The following is a 14,945-nucleotide window of genomic DNA, read 5'->3' on the forward strand; positions in this document are numbered from 1 at the left end:
CATCTTTAAAGTCACATCTTTTGTGTATAACAAGCGAAAATAAAAAAAAAAATAAAATTTCCACAGTAGAAACCGGATATAACGAACAATGGTTATATGCAACTACACATATAACGAACAAAGTTAACTTTTTCTCAGATATTTTCATTAGTTCTCTTATACTCAAAAAACGGTTGAAAACGAAAATTCGTCCCCGCGATTAAATTTTTAAAGGAATAATTATACAAATTAATTATTGCAAAATGCATTAATAACGATTAATTCAGATATGCTCCTTAAAGCTATTAATATGTAAAAGTGCGATAAAACCATGCTTACTACAGTCGAACACGATTATAGTAAACACTGGATATACTGAACAACATTTATTTCATATGTCACTTTTTTATTTTTAATTAATGCTGAGAAAAGTAGTTTATTTGTTAGTTTATATTGTAAGGGGAACTCAAGCCCGTCATTTCCTCTTATCCACGTTTTAGATTTTTTCCTTATAATCTTTCTTTCGACAACCTATTTGCGGTTTACGAGTCACGTTATTTATTTTGTAATCAAAATTCGAGTGTATTCTTCCCATGACATTTGGTCCATCTTGACAAATGCATGCAAAATAACCTAATTTTCTCTTTTAATTTGACGTATTTTTCGTCCATATTGTTGTTATTGTCAACATTACTTGCGGGGAAGTAGTAAACAACGATATGTTTCTTTTCTTTTATTTCTTTAATCAAACCAAATACCGAATATTTTATTATTTATTCTGAAGTTTCATAAAAAAAACTGATACATTATTAAAAACGCAAAAAATCGCAATTTGGGACCTATTGGAATCAATTTAGAAGGCTTTCATTAATATATTTCAGTGGTCAAAAGATTAGACAAATTTAAACATTTTAGTAAAAGTCTATATATAATGATTTATGTGTAAAAAATCCACACCATTTCTTATATTATAGTCAACTATGTACATTTTGAATCGCTACACAAACGTATTATCAAATATTATATATTAAATAAACATAAAAAATAAACAGCACGCCAACACTTTAATTTTTATTTTATGCTTTGTATTTAGCGGTTTCAAAAGTTTTAAATACGCCTTAATTTTTTTTCTTTAATTTTATTTTCAAAGTTTAGAGTTTGGCTACGATTTGCGCCGCTCTTAAGGGGACCCCCCCCCCCCCTTTTTTGGTGTCAAATTTTTTTTTGATTTAATTCGAATCTACTCTAATTCTAGAATGTTCCTACAAAATTTCAAGTGAAAATCTCAAGAACTCTTGAAGATATAGCCGATTTATTGTGTAAGCATCAAGTGACGGCTAAAGGATTTCTCAAACTTTAAACGCGTTTTTCTCAAAACGAATGGCGGGGACGATAACTCAAAAACTAATAATCCAATCGGTTTCAAATTTTGACACGTTTCTCTGGGAATGTGTAGCTCTCGTATGAACTAGGATAAAGCCAATCGGTGAAGATCTTCCTTATTTTTTAACTTAGTTTGTGGTAAAAATAGGCGATTTTTCATAAACAAATTTTCAAAGTTCCGCCATTTTGTTAATTGTTGTGCGAAGTCAATAATCCTAGTTCATACGAGAGCCAGACATGTCCTCTTTGTAACACAGTTGGAATTTTCGGATTCCGATGTTCCAGTGAGGAGTTATCGTGCCCGCCATCGAAAATGTGGACTTTTCTTTGAACCCAAAAAACAACAACAAAACAACAACAACAAATTTTGGTAAATTATTTTTCTTCCTTTTTAAATCTTCAAATATATATGTGCCAAGTTACAAACCTTAACAAGCATTGGTATTCATTTACCAGTCCATTTAAAATCTTAAAAATAAAAAATCGAGAATGGGGGGGGTTCCCTTAAGACACTTTTACGCAAAAAATCTTACAGAATAAAAATTTGACATGCTTTCTTTTTAATGTCATCAAAAAAGATATTTTCCAAATTTAAAAAATTTACTTTTTGCTTAAAAAACTGTCCAAATTAACTATAGTGCATGGGTTAAACCATTCTTGAGGATTTAACAAAATCGTGATTTTTGACTTAATGATACAGAATTGTGCGCTATATCAGACTTCATGTGCTGTAATAAATCATATGAATATCTCATGCTAAATCCAGTATAATGTAAATAGAGTAAAAATGTCATTTGTGCTATAATATACAGAATGAACGATGGAAGAAGTTTCGATAGTTCATTTTATGGAATCATTTATGTGAACCAGTTCGTTGCCGAACAACCCATGAATCGATAGTTGCCTCACACAGCTGTTGGTACATTTGGATGTCAAAATAATTGTTTTTATTCATAATTAACAAATAAAATAAAGAGTTATGAATAAAAATATTTGAATTTTCATCGGATTTTTTAAACAGAACATTTCTTTATTATTTCTTACATGAAGTTTCATACAAAATTTGTATGAATCTGTTTATTTCGACAAAATCTCTGTGACATATCAATGTTCTGCAGTAGTTTTCGCAGTTATAACAAATAGTTGATGCATCCCCCTTATTTAATATCGGGACGAAAGAAATTTGAGAATAAGAATATTTGAGATTTATACAAGAACAACAAAAAATTCGCATATAACAAAAACTAAAAAAGAAAATTGCAAAATTATGTCAAGTTTACAACGAACAATGTTGAAAGGACGTTTACCTCCCACAATTCCTGGCACAAGAATTGGTCGCAGGTTTGTATGGAAACTAAAGAAAAAACTATAACATTCATTTTTTTTTGTTTTGCATACTACAAACAATTTGTTCATATCCTTTTAGTGATTCATTTAAAAAATCAAGAGCTAGAGATTTTAAGCCATCACTATGGAGTGAATTCTTTGCCGAGAAGGAGGATGTCCAAATCGATGATAAGCGTTTGTTTCGCGTCTATCGCACAAAACAACCGGAAAAGCCGGGACCATTATTGTTGCTATTACATGGCGGTGGATATTCGGCATTGACATGGGCTCACTTTTGTGTAAGTTAGCCGAAAAGGTATTCTATTATAAATGTGTTCTAATGGTTGTTCTTATTTTTGCAGACTGAAATTACTAACATGATCCATTGCCAGTGCCTATCAATAGATATGCGAGGTCATGGTGATACTGTTACCGATGATGATGATGACTTATCAGCAGATACTTTAGCCAAGTAAGATAGTACCTGTTTATTATTGAAACTTGATGTGGAAGATATGAAGTTTTTCACCACAATTGGGTGGTGTCATCTGAAATATTAGGAGTGCTACAACAATATAGAGTTGTTTTTAGTTCCAGTATAAGTAAAGTGGAAGAACACACTGTCTTTGGGTTTCTGATTTATTGGAATATACCAGGGCAATTCGGGGCATTAGGCCTTTCTAAATTTGTATCGTGTGGAATAAACAAGAAAACCCAAATTGTTACTTATGAGGATATACTTAGATGTATTTTCTCAGTCAATTTCGTGTATTTTTGTAAAAAAAAGTACATATCCCAATAGTAATGAAATTTGGAATGAGGTTTTAATTTGGCCCAAAACGAAAACTATTAAAATTTGTTTAGATATTGATATAGTTCTCGTTACAAAAATTTCCGAAATCGGAAAGAAATTCGGATGGAATTTGAAAAAATAGAAGATTTTCCGGAAAAACGTTCTACGGATTTTTTTTTAATTTATCAATTTACTTCGTATGAACTTAACAACAATAAAAACCACACCACTATTTATTCATGTGGAAGAGAATATGCCACAAATATGAAGAGTCTGCTCTCCGATATTTTCTTCCGAAAATGCACAGGAAAATGTGCAGAAATTCTAAATGGAAATCGACCGATTCTCGGTCCAATTTCTAAGAAAAATTTAGAAAAATACGTAATTTTCTAAAAAAAAGAAAAATCAGGAAGCTTGAAATAAATTCTGAATTCAGAGCCCTCGGAAAAAATTGTTAGCTGGGAAATTAGCGTGTTTTTTTGCTTTTTTGATAAATTCCGATATTTCCATGATAAACAAGATCTTGAGTCTTCGTCTTTTTATTTTGGACTTTCTAATAATTTCTGTCATGTTTGCATTTCCTCTTCTCTTTCAATTTAGGGATATTGGCGATCTAATGTTAAAACTCTATCCCACAAATATGCCACCAGTCTATGTTGTTGGCCATTCTATGGGTGGTGCTATTGCTGTACATTTTGCCCATTTGGAATTAATACCAAATTTAATTGGTATCACTGTCATCGATGTGGTTGAAGGTACTGCCATGGAGGCATTGGCCAGTATGCAAAGCTTTCTACGTTCGCGACCACAATATTTTAAAAGTATACCCAATGCAATTGAATGGTGCATACGTAGCGGTCAAATACGTAATATTGATAGTGCTAAAGTTTCGATGCCGGGTCAAATAATTAAGTATGAATAATGCATTGACTATTTTTTAAAATAGCAAAAACATTTTATTAAATTGTTTATTTTCTTTTAGTTGCACAACAAAGAAATTGGCCACAAATGAGTTGCCACTTGCAGAGGATGATTCGGCCGAAGACACTGCCAACAACAAATTTACACATCCCTTTAGTATTTCCGAAGATGAGGAGGCTGCCGATGAAGGCGAGGAACCTAAATCTCCAGAATTCAAGAGACCCACAACAACTGCCCCAGAGGAGAATACCAAAAAGTATGGGTATTTACATTTTCCTTTGAGGTCACAACATAAATGTGTCTATGTTTTTTGCAGATATACCTGGCGCATAGATCTCTCGAAATCGGAAAAATATTGGGTTGGCTGGTTTTCTGGTTTAAGTGAGAAATTTCTCAATTTACGCTTGCCCAAACAGCTATTATTAGCCAGTATTGATGGTCTCGACAAGGCTCTTACCGTTGGCCAAATGCAAGGACGCTTTCAAATGCAAGTTTTGGCTCGCTGCGGCCATGCTGTACACGAAGATCGCCCACACGAAGTTGCCGAAGTACTTAGTGGTTATTTGATTCGTAATCGTGTTGCCGAAGCAGCTGGTGATTTTCGTTGTCACTTGCCAGCATGTTAATTTGATCTCTGCACACTCACACACACTTCCAAATATGTGTCAAGTAATGCAAAAAGAAGCCAATATATAAAAATGATTTTAAATTTTGATTATGATCAAATGAATTGATATTATTTTAATTTGGCCACACTTTCGTATTAATAAGATCGACTATTTATTATAACAACCGAATAACATATTTATGATATCAATTACTAAACATTAATTAACGTCTAATTAAGGATATTTCTTTGCGTTCATTGATTTTGGCTTGAAATAAATTCATTAATTAATAAATTTGCAAAAAATTTAGTTTTTTTTTATTTAAACCAATTACAAAATTGAAACCATTAGAGGTAGTATTATAATATATATTGGAAAGTAAGATATAAGAAAAATGTATTTGTAGTCAGATGATTACTCCAAATAGGAAATGCCTTTATTGGTTAACTGCTTCTTTGTTTCGAGTGCCTTTATTTGACGCAAACGTTCTGCTATTTGTTCACGTATCTCATCTCGATAACGTTTACCTTCACCTAACTGTTCCATTTCTGCGAGCCATTCTGCACGCTCGTTTATTTGATCCAATACTGTAATGGAAATTGTAATACATGTTTAATGCTGATTTTTATATAGAAATTAGAAACAGTGGTCATCTATGTAGGGTTCAATATAATGATGCACGATGACTATTCGAAAGGTCATCCCTAATAAATTTTTATAATGTTATCCCTTTCAATTGTTTAGTACCATTTTTGTGTTTATTACAACAATAGTTCATATTCCAGATATGTTGTGCTATTTCTAGAAACCATACAACAAAATGTAAAAAGTCCAGATCTACACTGCAAAACTTAGTTCATTTAATACCTTTAGTACTTAATTTTAAAAAATTCCAACCTTACCATATAGCCACTCACTCAATAAAAACCCAGATGCATTTAATATGAAATACTTACATTCATTGATTATATCATCCGTTGTTGCCGGTGGTTCGTGTTTCGTTTTCGGTTTCCGTTTTGGTTTCAAAGTAGTTTCGGACATACGCAAACCTGACATCGCTTCTTGTAATAATTTCTTTGATTTTTCTGATGGCATTTTATCATCGGGCTTGGGACGATTACGTGGTGTCTCATATGCACCGCTTGCTTTAATTTCCGATAGTGATTTCCTTTTGGCATTATGCGCTTTTCGTAATATCTCCATTGCTTCAGTATCGGCATCTTTGTAGATATTTATACGTCTTGGTTCGGGTTTGGGTAATGGTTCGCCGTTACGCAAATGATGATCGATTTGTTTTCGCATTAACATTGTCATTTTGGACTCTTTCATCAGTACTGTAAATGATAAGATTTTTTATAATTTATTTTCTATATTATATTAGCATTATTTAAAAAATAATATGGGGGATGTTGATCTCCTAATCGGAAATACAAGTTATTCCTTATTAGTGAAACATATTCAAAATACATATAAATTTTCTTACATTTTAGTAGATCCGCCGTTTCCTTGCTATATTTAATTTTTGGGGTATGAAAGAGTCCGCCTTGTGCGATGCGTTCACTTGGCCACATTTTGGGTTCATTAGCATGGCTGCTGACTTCCTGTCCTGCCTGTGATTTATTTACATTTTGCATATTCTCCATATTTATTTTTTTAAACCTTATTTAAGTTGTATCTGAATTTGTTTGTATATTTGTGTGGTATGTCACTTCCGTTTTTTGGTAGTAAACAATAACAAATTTTTGGATGGAACACCAAGGCAACGGAAATGTATTGGGAATGTTTCACATGTCGTTATTTATTAGGGTATCTAAATTCATACGTACGCGTACGAATTTATTCACCTCAACAGTTTAATACATGTATTTCAATGAATGTTACCCAAATACGCATTGCGTATAAAAATATAAAGTTGAAATTTTTCAACATTGACAATGCGTATTTTGAATTTTTTTGTTTTTTGAAAATAGAATTCAAGTCATTGAAAAATTTGTGTTTTTGTAAAAGTAAACATTTTTCGATCAATTAAAAAAATGTTTTCATCCATTTTCGCCGTTTTCAATAAGCACAGATGCAAATAAAGTCTTTGCGTATTTGGGTAATACGGACGTCTAATAAACCCTATGAAGATGAGAAGGTGAGTATTTTTGTACGAAGCGCAATAAATTTGGTACGACCCTTTATGCTCATGCATGTTTTATTTTTATTTACAGTGGTGGTCACATAAATAAAACATTTACTATAGCAAACATTTTATGATCAACCCTCGATTCGTTTGAAGTAGTTTTAAATTTTTTAATTCAGAACACTTACATATACTGCACTTAACAGGCGTACATAAAATTCAACTAGCTCGTTCGAAGTTTTTCACCACAAAAGTAGAACACATGTATTTATATATATATTTAAAAACTTTTCCTGGTCAACATAGGCATTTATCTCTGTTCATTCACATTCATTCAATTGTTACTGGTCTATTTTTTGATAAAATATATTTTGTACTACTCGTTAGGTGTATTCCAATTTCTTTATGTTTTCATTTCAATTTTTAATTTATTTAATAAGTATTTATTGTTTCCTACTAATTCTAGCAATTTCTGGTTCATTCGGACGCTTATTTTCTATATTCAGTGTGATTTTCCGAATGTTAGGTATACTGTAAAAATTGTTGCCAATTTTGATAGATTTTACAGATTTTCTTAATAATTTTATCTGTAATTAGTTTACTTAAATTAACAAATTTAATGCGTTTTTTAAAAATAATTTCCAAAAAACCGCTGTAAAGTACAATATCACAAAATGTTTTAATTATGTGGCCACTTCAAAGACGATGTTTTTCATAAAAACCGTTATTTATGGAAAAGTCGCATACTATAATTTTCTATTTTCATACAAAATCTCTTATGTGTATAGAGCATAGAGATGTGTTCTGAATTAAAAAAAATTTAAAACAACTTCAAACGAATCGAGGGCTGATTAAAAAGTGTTTGCCATAACAAATGTTTTAATTACGTGACCACCACTGTATGTAGGTATTAAATACAGATCATAAATCAATGTATTTATTAAATAATAAAAAAGACAAATATCCAAAATTGAAATTGGTATACACGCTATAAGCATTGTGAACCATATAGATTGTCGGCAACACTTTGCCAATATTCCTGGTTTATGCTAAAAAATGTTTTCCTGTTGACACCAAATTATTGAAAAACTAGTTTGATGAGGAATTTTTATACCCTATATTTAAATCTGTAATGTAGGGTATAAAAATTCCTCATCAAACACTAAACACCGACTAAGATATCTCAAATAAAAGTTAAATCAATTTTACAATTTATTATTTGAATAAAACGAAACACAAATATTAACAAAATATTTAAATTAAACAACTAAGAATAGATCATGCATTTTTGTGTGAAGCCAAAAATTTACGACAAGCTTGTAAACAATGGCGATTTAAATAACTTTCCTGACTAAATGCTTTGGTACATTGCGGACACTGGTACTTCCAGTTATGATGACCTTTGGTACGTTGATGGGCTCTTAAATTGGATCTGAAATTACATGGAAATTGTAGTTGTTTATACTTTAAGCTGTACATCGGCTTTTACCTATCGGCAAAACTTTTTTTGCATGACTCCACGGGACAAACAAATGGTTTCTCGCCAGTATGTAAACGCATATGACCATTTAACACCCATGGCCGATCGAACTTCTTGTGACATTGTTTACATTCATATACTTTCTCGAGATGTTTGATACGCTTGGATCTGGGAATATTATCAGTGGCCAACATCGGCCTAGCATGCTTGGCAATATTTGAAAATGGCAATGTAACTGAAGTACGTTTATCTTGCTGATTTTGAAAATGTATATTTGGTGCCATTTCAGATGTGCTTATTAATAATTCATCATCTGACCTTGCAGTATTTGTCATAAAAATAATATCTTCTTGCCCTGCTGTCTTCTCAGGAATCGGAATATTCCGTTTTGCAGCAAGTGTCGTAGAACGAGTCATTGTCTGACTGCATTGGGTAACGTCTTCGGATGCTTTCCAATAAACATGACTGAATGTGCCATCTGAATGAATGTCATCAGCATAACGTTCCATCAAGGTCATATTTAAAATAAATTCAAGGTCATATCTTGTGGCCATGGGTATTAAGTCACTATCATACCTGAACAAAAATAAAAGTTGAGCAGGAAAAGTCAGTTAAAAACATTGTTTACCCACCACTCATTAGGATCCAATATTCGTTTTGGCCTCAACTTCGGTTTGTTGCATTTCTCAACGGTCGCTTTGGGTACACTAACGAAAAATGTTCTTTTCAATCGTGGTAATTTGGTTATTTTTGGGAAAATGTCAGTTCGACGAAAAACATCTGAAAGTGATCGAAAACATTTTTTGAATACATTTTTTAAATCACGGCGTGCTTCTTACCATCCAAAGCTTCGTTCAACCGTATTTGGGCATAATTATAACGCTGAGAAAAAATACTGCGTACCATATTGCCGGTTAGGATAGTTGTTTTGAAGGTTGAAAGCAAATATATCCGTATATTAAAAATGTGTTTCCGTGTATCAGTATCTCTTTCAATATTTTCAGCGAAATGCTAGCAATAACTCTGCGTTTGCTGATTTAATTTCAAAATTTTTTATTCAAAGCCAACTTTATATTTTACATTTTATTGAAATACATTTGCTTAAATTGGAAAGAATGAGACATTGAAAAATTGTTCATATGTGCGGTGAAGAAGTTGTGAGTAAATAACTTTTTCACAGTACCGAAATGCCTTCCTAATTCTCAAAAACAAAAAATGATATATGTGGGCTATAGGAAAACGTGGATCGTTTGGATATAGCCCCCTATCGAAACAAATCCAATCCAAAATATGCACATCAAGTTCAGTCAAATGATAAGTTTATGTACATTGGTATTTTATTACAGTAGAGGTCAAAACATATACAACTATATTGACAATGTGGAAATATGTAGTAATCACTTTATTTGAAGTTCAAAAATATATCAACTTGGTATTTTTTCAGCGTTTTAGGTTCAATTGAATCTGTAATTGTATTTTTCCCCAGAAGTTTTTGACTTTTATTGATAAAATAGATAAGTCGATATTCGCTGGTTCAAAACATATGCATCTCTGACGAATTAAACAAATACCGCTATTATAGGTACAATAGTTTATATTTTTCCGCAAAGTTTAAGTTTAAGAATTAGCAAAATAATGGTAACATACGTTCAAAGACAACCAAATAGAAATGACAAGCGATAAATTCGGGTTGGGGTTAATAAAACGCATTGTTTACAAATAGATAAACACATTTTTGGCGATTATACGATTGGAATATCAGTAAGAGAGGTGTCTGAAGGATATAATGTCCCAAGAAGTTCAATATCACGTAATGCCACGTTCCCAGTTTCGTTGACTTATCTAGGTGGTCGTATTACTGATAATTTGTCCATACAGATGGTCAAAAACAGCAATAATTTGATACTTGTTCCTAACTAGCAAACTAAATTATAACGTTATTATTCAGTATCTCTTGTCAATTTTTACCGCTTCATAAATTTCTTCTTACCAATGTTGTAAAATTCATCTTTAAATGAAGTTTAGAATTATTTTTTTATTTTTTTTTTAAACATTACATACACAGTCACACCATAAGGCTCCAGCTAATAACATTTTTAATCAAAGATTTGACAGAACAAGTCAAATCAAAAAATAGATTTTGTGCATGTTAAAAAAAATTCGAATGAAATTTAAATCTTTTAAATTTTGATATCCTGATATTATGGTATAAAGAAGACAAGTTATTATCGTATTTTAGTTGTTTGATTGTGGTAGTTGCTGTGTTAGCAAGATCAGATCCTTCCTTAGTCCAGCCAGAATGATTCATCAATTAATAAATTAAAAAATTTACCAGAAATAACAATCTTAAATGATTAAATATTGCGGGAAGAAGAATTAAATCAGAAGAATTCAAACAAACAAATCAAATTTTCAAATTAAAAAACTCCGATTTTGTTTGAATAAATAAACGATAAAAATTTACTTCAAGGACTTACATTATGTAGTCAACACGTCTACCGTTGAAAACAGCATTTATATTTTTAATATTACAATCTAAATGTAAACATGCCATAATTAAGTTATGTAGTAAAACCGTCTAAAAATATGCTATAATCTACAAATGTTAGAATAATACAACAAATTATAATAATGAGTTGGCAATATTACAATAAAATGTTAAAAATGCTAGACTTAGTGTCTAAAAGTATGCTTTAAATTACATTTAGAAACAAATACATGTGCTACAAATTCGAGATATAACGAAGTAAACATCAAACTTTTCAAATCTATTATCGTTTTATTATGTAATTCCCAAAAATAATTGATGATGAATAAAGGATCAGATGTGCCATAGCAATGGAGCAACCAAAGCAGGGAAACCAAGCCACTCTGCACCAAAGGGCTATAGCTTATCATCCTTTCTCCTCAAGACTCTCGAAAGACTTATCGACATAGAGATTAGGAGTCGCATAGACACCACCTCTCTTAACAACTCACAACACGCATACATAAAAGGCAAGTCTGGAGAATCTGTACTGCACGAGGTGGAAAATTCAAATTTTACGCTGGCCGCCTTCCTAGATATAGAGGGAGCCTTTAACAACGTTAAACTTGAATCCATAAACCATTCACTTAAAGAAGTTGGTAGCAGAATTATAAATTCAAACTGTACCTTTGGGCATGATAGTAATTTGAACGAACCAGGTATGACATTGGACCAACGCGTTAAACAAAGCGACTATACATCACCAATCCTGATATTTGACGATGTAGATGTCGTTATTCCTAGTAGACCGAAGTAACCCTCCTCTGGACGGTCTGGCCTTCTATACAGACGGATCCAAGATGGAAGAAGGTACAGGGGCGGGCGTCTACTGTGAAAGGCTAGGCCTACAAGCTGGATCGCAACTGTAGTGTTTTCCAAGCTGAAATCTTCGCGATTTGGAAGTCAGCGGAATTGATAAAAAGTCTGAATGCAGAGGTCGTTGAACCGGTGACTATATATCAAATTATATCAAATCTGAGGCCGTCCTCAAGTTAAGAGCAGCTTTGGAAAAACTTACTTACAACTATCGGTTGTGTTGGGTACCAGGACATTGTGACATCTTGGGTAATGAAAGAGCGGAGGATCTCAATCCACAGATCTAGCAACCGATGACTCAACCAAACCACCCATATGTCATTTTTACCGGAACTTTGAGGCATTCTACGACAAAAGTGCCTACTTTGGCACAACGAACCAAAAGAACGCACTCACTGCTGAACCTGAGCAAAGCTGAAATTAGAGTGATGACAGGAATCATTACTGGTTACTGTAATATCAAGGCTTTTACTAGTAAATGGGATCTTGATGTATTGATTCCTGTAGACTCTGCGTTGACGAGGAAGAGACGGGGACAATTGAGCATCTCCTGTGTTACTGCTCAGCCCTGGCTTACAGGCGGCACAGACTAGTGGGTGCTCATTTTCTACCAAGTCTCAGCGTCTTCTCAACAACCGAACCTGCTCTAATCTACAGCATAATTAGAAACCTAAAGTGGTTAGGAACGCACAACCTTGACTCGTAACACATCTTCTGTCTGATTCCTATAGCCATCGACCTTAATTACAATCTTACCTTTTTTATATATTTCTGTAAGCTTCTCTCCCCTACAGATCTGTCCTTATATCTTCTCTTCTCGTGGATGATCACAACGGACCTAACCGGTCTCAGAGTGCTGCAGCCACATAAGTGACTGCACATCCCCAAACCTAACCTAAGTAGAAGTAGAATAAGGAAATAGAGAAAAAATTATAAAATAATGGACCACAATACGATTTAAAGGAGATAAAATATAAAAATTAATTAAAAAGGGAACCAAATATCTAATAAAACAATGAAGCGAATGCGAATTACTATCATTTAATTAAATCTCACAGATTACTTCCCATTATTCGTTGGACATCATTCAATGCAGATTCTTTATCCATAACAAAAAATGTGTTCTGTTATTTGGTAACAATAAACAGCAAACAAGCGAAAACATGGAATGGAAAATCATTTCAATTAGCTTAATGTGAAAGTCCAATATTTGTGCCAAATCGGCCCACGAAATGTCATCCTCCCTTTTCCATAAACCAGCTTCTAGATTAATGTCATTATTTTTATCTGCTCAATCTTCCTGCGGGATGATTGAAATGTGATTTCCATGTTAAATATACAGTCAAATCTCTAATATACGGACCTCTAATCGGATCATTCGGTAAAACGAACTGCATTTCACAACTTATTGTGCAGCATTCTATAATCCAGATTGTTTGTCTCTGTTTGACTCAATAAACCGGACTGTAAGATACATTATTTTTAATGATTTGTTTATTACAATCGTAGCAAGACACGAAACTATATTTAGAATTATTAGAAGTTGTATTTTGGCACGACGTCTTCAGGAAAGAGGTCACAATCTGTTTTAATGAAAATTGTACCTACAGTAGACGACGGATATAAGAACATCTTATATAAGGAAAACAGGGACATAAGAAAATGTTTTGCCCATATAAGAAAACAGTTTATTATATAAAATCCATTCATTTAAAAAACCCGCTTATAGGAGCAAATTTCTCGATTTTTTTTTTTAATTTAAACCAATCTAAAAACCTCGAATGATATAATCTCGTGTTTTTTCCTTATATGGGTCAAGTTGGAAAACCTATCTTTCGATTGCTTTAAAAGAAAACATTTCATAATATCTAGTTCTTAAAATGAATTTTTATTTGTTGTTGTATAACAAATATTAAACATAAGTTTTCAAAATATAAAAAATTAACATTTCTTAAAGTGGGAATAATATTTATTTATTATATTGTTTATATATTATTATTAATATTTTTGCTAAATGGTTGCAAATTTTATTTTGAAAATAATCTCATGTCTTAGACTGAAATAATTATTAATGTATAAATATATTTTCTTAAAAAAGTGTTTAATTAGCACATAATTTTTTATATGGTTTTATCTTTTTTACAAAACGAAAAGAACACGAAGACACACGTATTTTTATGCAAATTAAAATGTTTTTTCAATTATCAAATTGAATCCTAGTACATCGGCACAGTGTTCGTGCAGAGTAATTTTTGTATTATTTTGGTTCTCTGAAAACCAAGCTGCAGCGAATAAAAAACAAAATCAAATTTTTACAAATGAAAACAAATGTCTTATATATTGAAAATACAATTATAAGAAAATAAAAATTACACAGGCTGTCTTAAAAATTACATAATAGAAAAATAATTTAAAATAGTTAATAATATAAAATACATAAAATATTTTCGATAGACGAATGAAACATTACACATATAATTTAATAAAATATATATAATTAAATAAAAACAAACAAACATTCATACAACATTTTTGTTTCATTTTTTCGTTTTGTTTTGTTATTTATATGGTTAAGAGGATATTAATTTAACTCGTATCATTTTCTAGTTTTTATATAATTTTTTTCTTTATGTTGTAAGTTACACAATATTTATATATAGAGTTGAAAACTTTGTATGTTGGTTTTGGGTTGTTTGTTTTGTAATTTTCACATGGACAAGGGGGGCGGAAACGGACGATACGATATCATTGTTTGGTTTATACGTTTCATATATTTGTGTTTATCTTTTTTGTTTTTGTTGTTCTTTTTGTTTATAGTTTCTATATAAGAGTCCTTTTGTTATCAGCATAATCAATTTGTTGTAAGTCATAATATATAAGCTATATACTACATAATAATATATTGATTTTTTTAATTTATAATTTTGCATATAAATCTGTTTTTGTTTTGTAATATTAAAATTAAAAAAAAAAAATAAACAAAAAAT

General features: G+C 31.6%; 3 protein-coding genes across 3 annotated transcripts; 1 reads left to right on the forward strand and 2 right to left on the reverse strand.

The window, feature by feature from the left end:
• The first annotated feature begins 2,623 nt into the window (after positions 1-2,623).
• On the forward strand, positions 2,624-5,028 carry LOC133323440 (protein phosphatase methylesterase 1). Its single transcript, XM_061532366.1, has 6 exons — positions 2,624-2,703; positions 2,789-2,987; positions 3,051-3,160; positions 4,082-4,393; positions 4,464-4,658; positions 4,719-5,028. The coding sequence occupies exons 1-6, from the start codon at positions 2,630-2,632 to the stop codon at positions 5,026-5,028; spliced, it is 1,200 nt and encodes a 399-aa protein (XP_061388350.1). The 5' UTR covers positions 2,624-2,629.
• Positions 5,029-5,424: 396 nt separating this feature from the next.
• On the reverse strand, positions 5,425-6,588 carry LOC133323441 (UPF0193 protein EVG1 homolog). The gene is made up of 3 exons (XM_061532367.1): positions 6,494-6,588; positions 5,967-6,344; positions 5,425-5,597 (listed from the first exon to the last, which is right to left on the reverse strand). Exons 1-3 carry the CDS (start codon positions 6,579-6,581, stop codon positions 5,425-5,427), a joined length of 639 nt encoding a protein of 212 aa, XP_061388351.1. The 5' UTR covers positions 6,582-6,588.
• A 1,825-nt stretch (positions 6,589-8,413) lies between these two features.
• On the reverse strand, positions 8,414-9,521 carry LOC133323437 (zinc finger protein SNAI2-like). The gene is made up of 4 exons (XM_061532363.1): positions 9,455-9,521; positions 9,248-9,395; positions 8,625-9,191; positions 8,414-8,567 (listed from the first exon to the last, which is right to left on the reverse strand). The coding sequence occupies exons 1-4, from the start codon at positions 9,519-9,521 to the stop codon at positions 8,414-8,416; spliced, it is 936 nt and encodes a 311-aa protein (XP_061388347.1).
• Positions 9,522-14,945: the final 5,424 nt, after the last annotated feature.

The sequence above is a fragment of the Musca vetustissima genome, unplaced genomic scaffold (assembly GCF_032173495.1).
Source record: "Musca vetustissima isolate MV318-11 ecotype Yass unplaced genomic scaffold, APGP_CSIRO_Mvet_v1 utg15436, whole genome shotgun sequence".
In the NCBI taxonomy this organism is placed as follows: Eukaryota; Metazoa; Arthropoda; class Insecta; order Diptera; family Muscidae; genus Musca; species Musca vetustissima.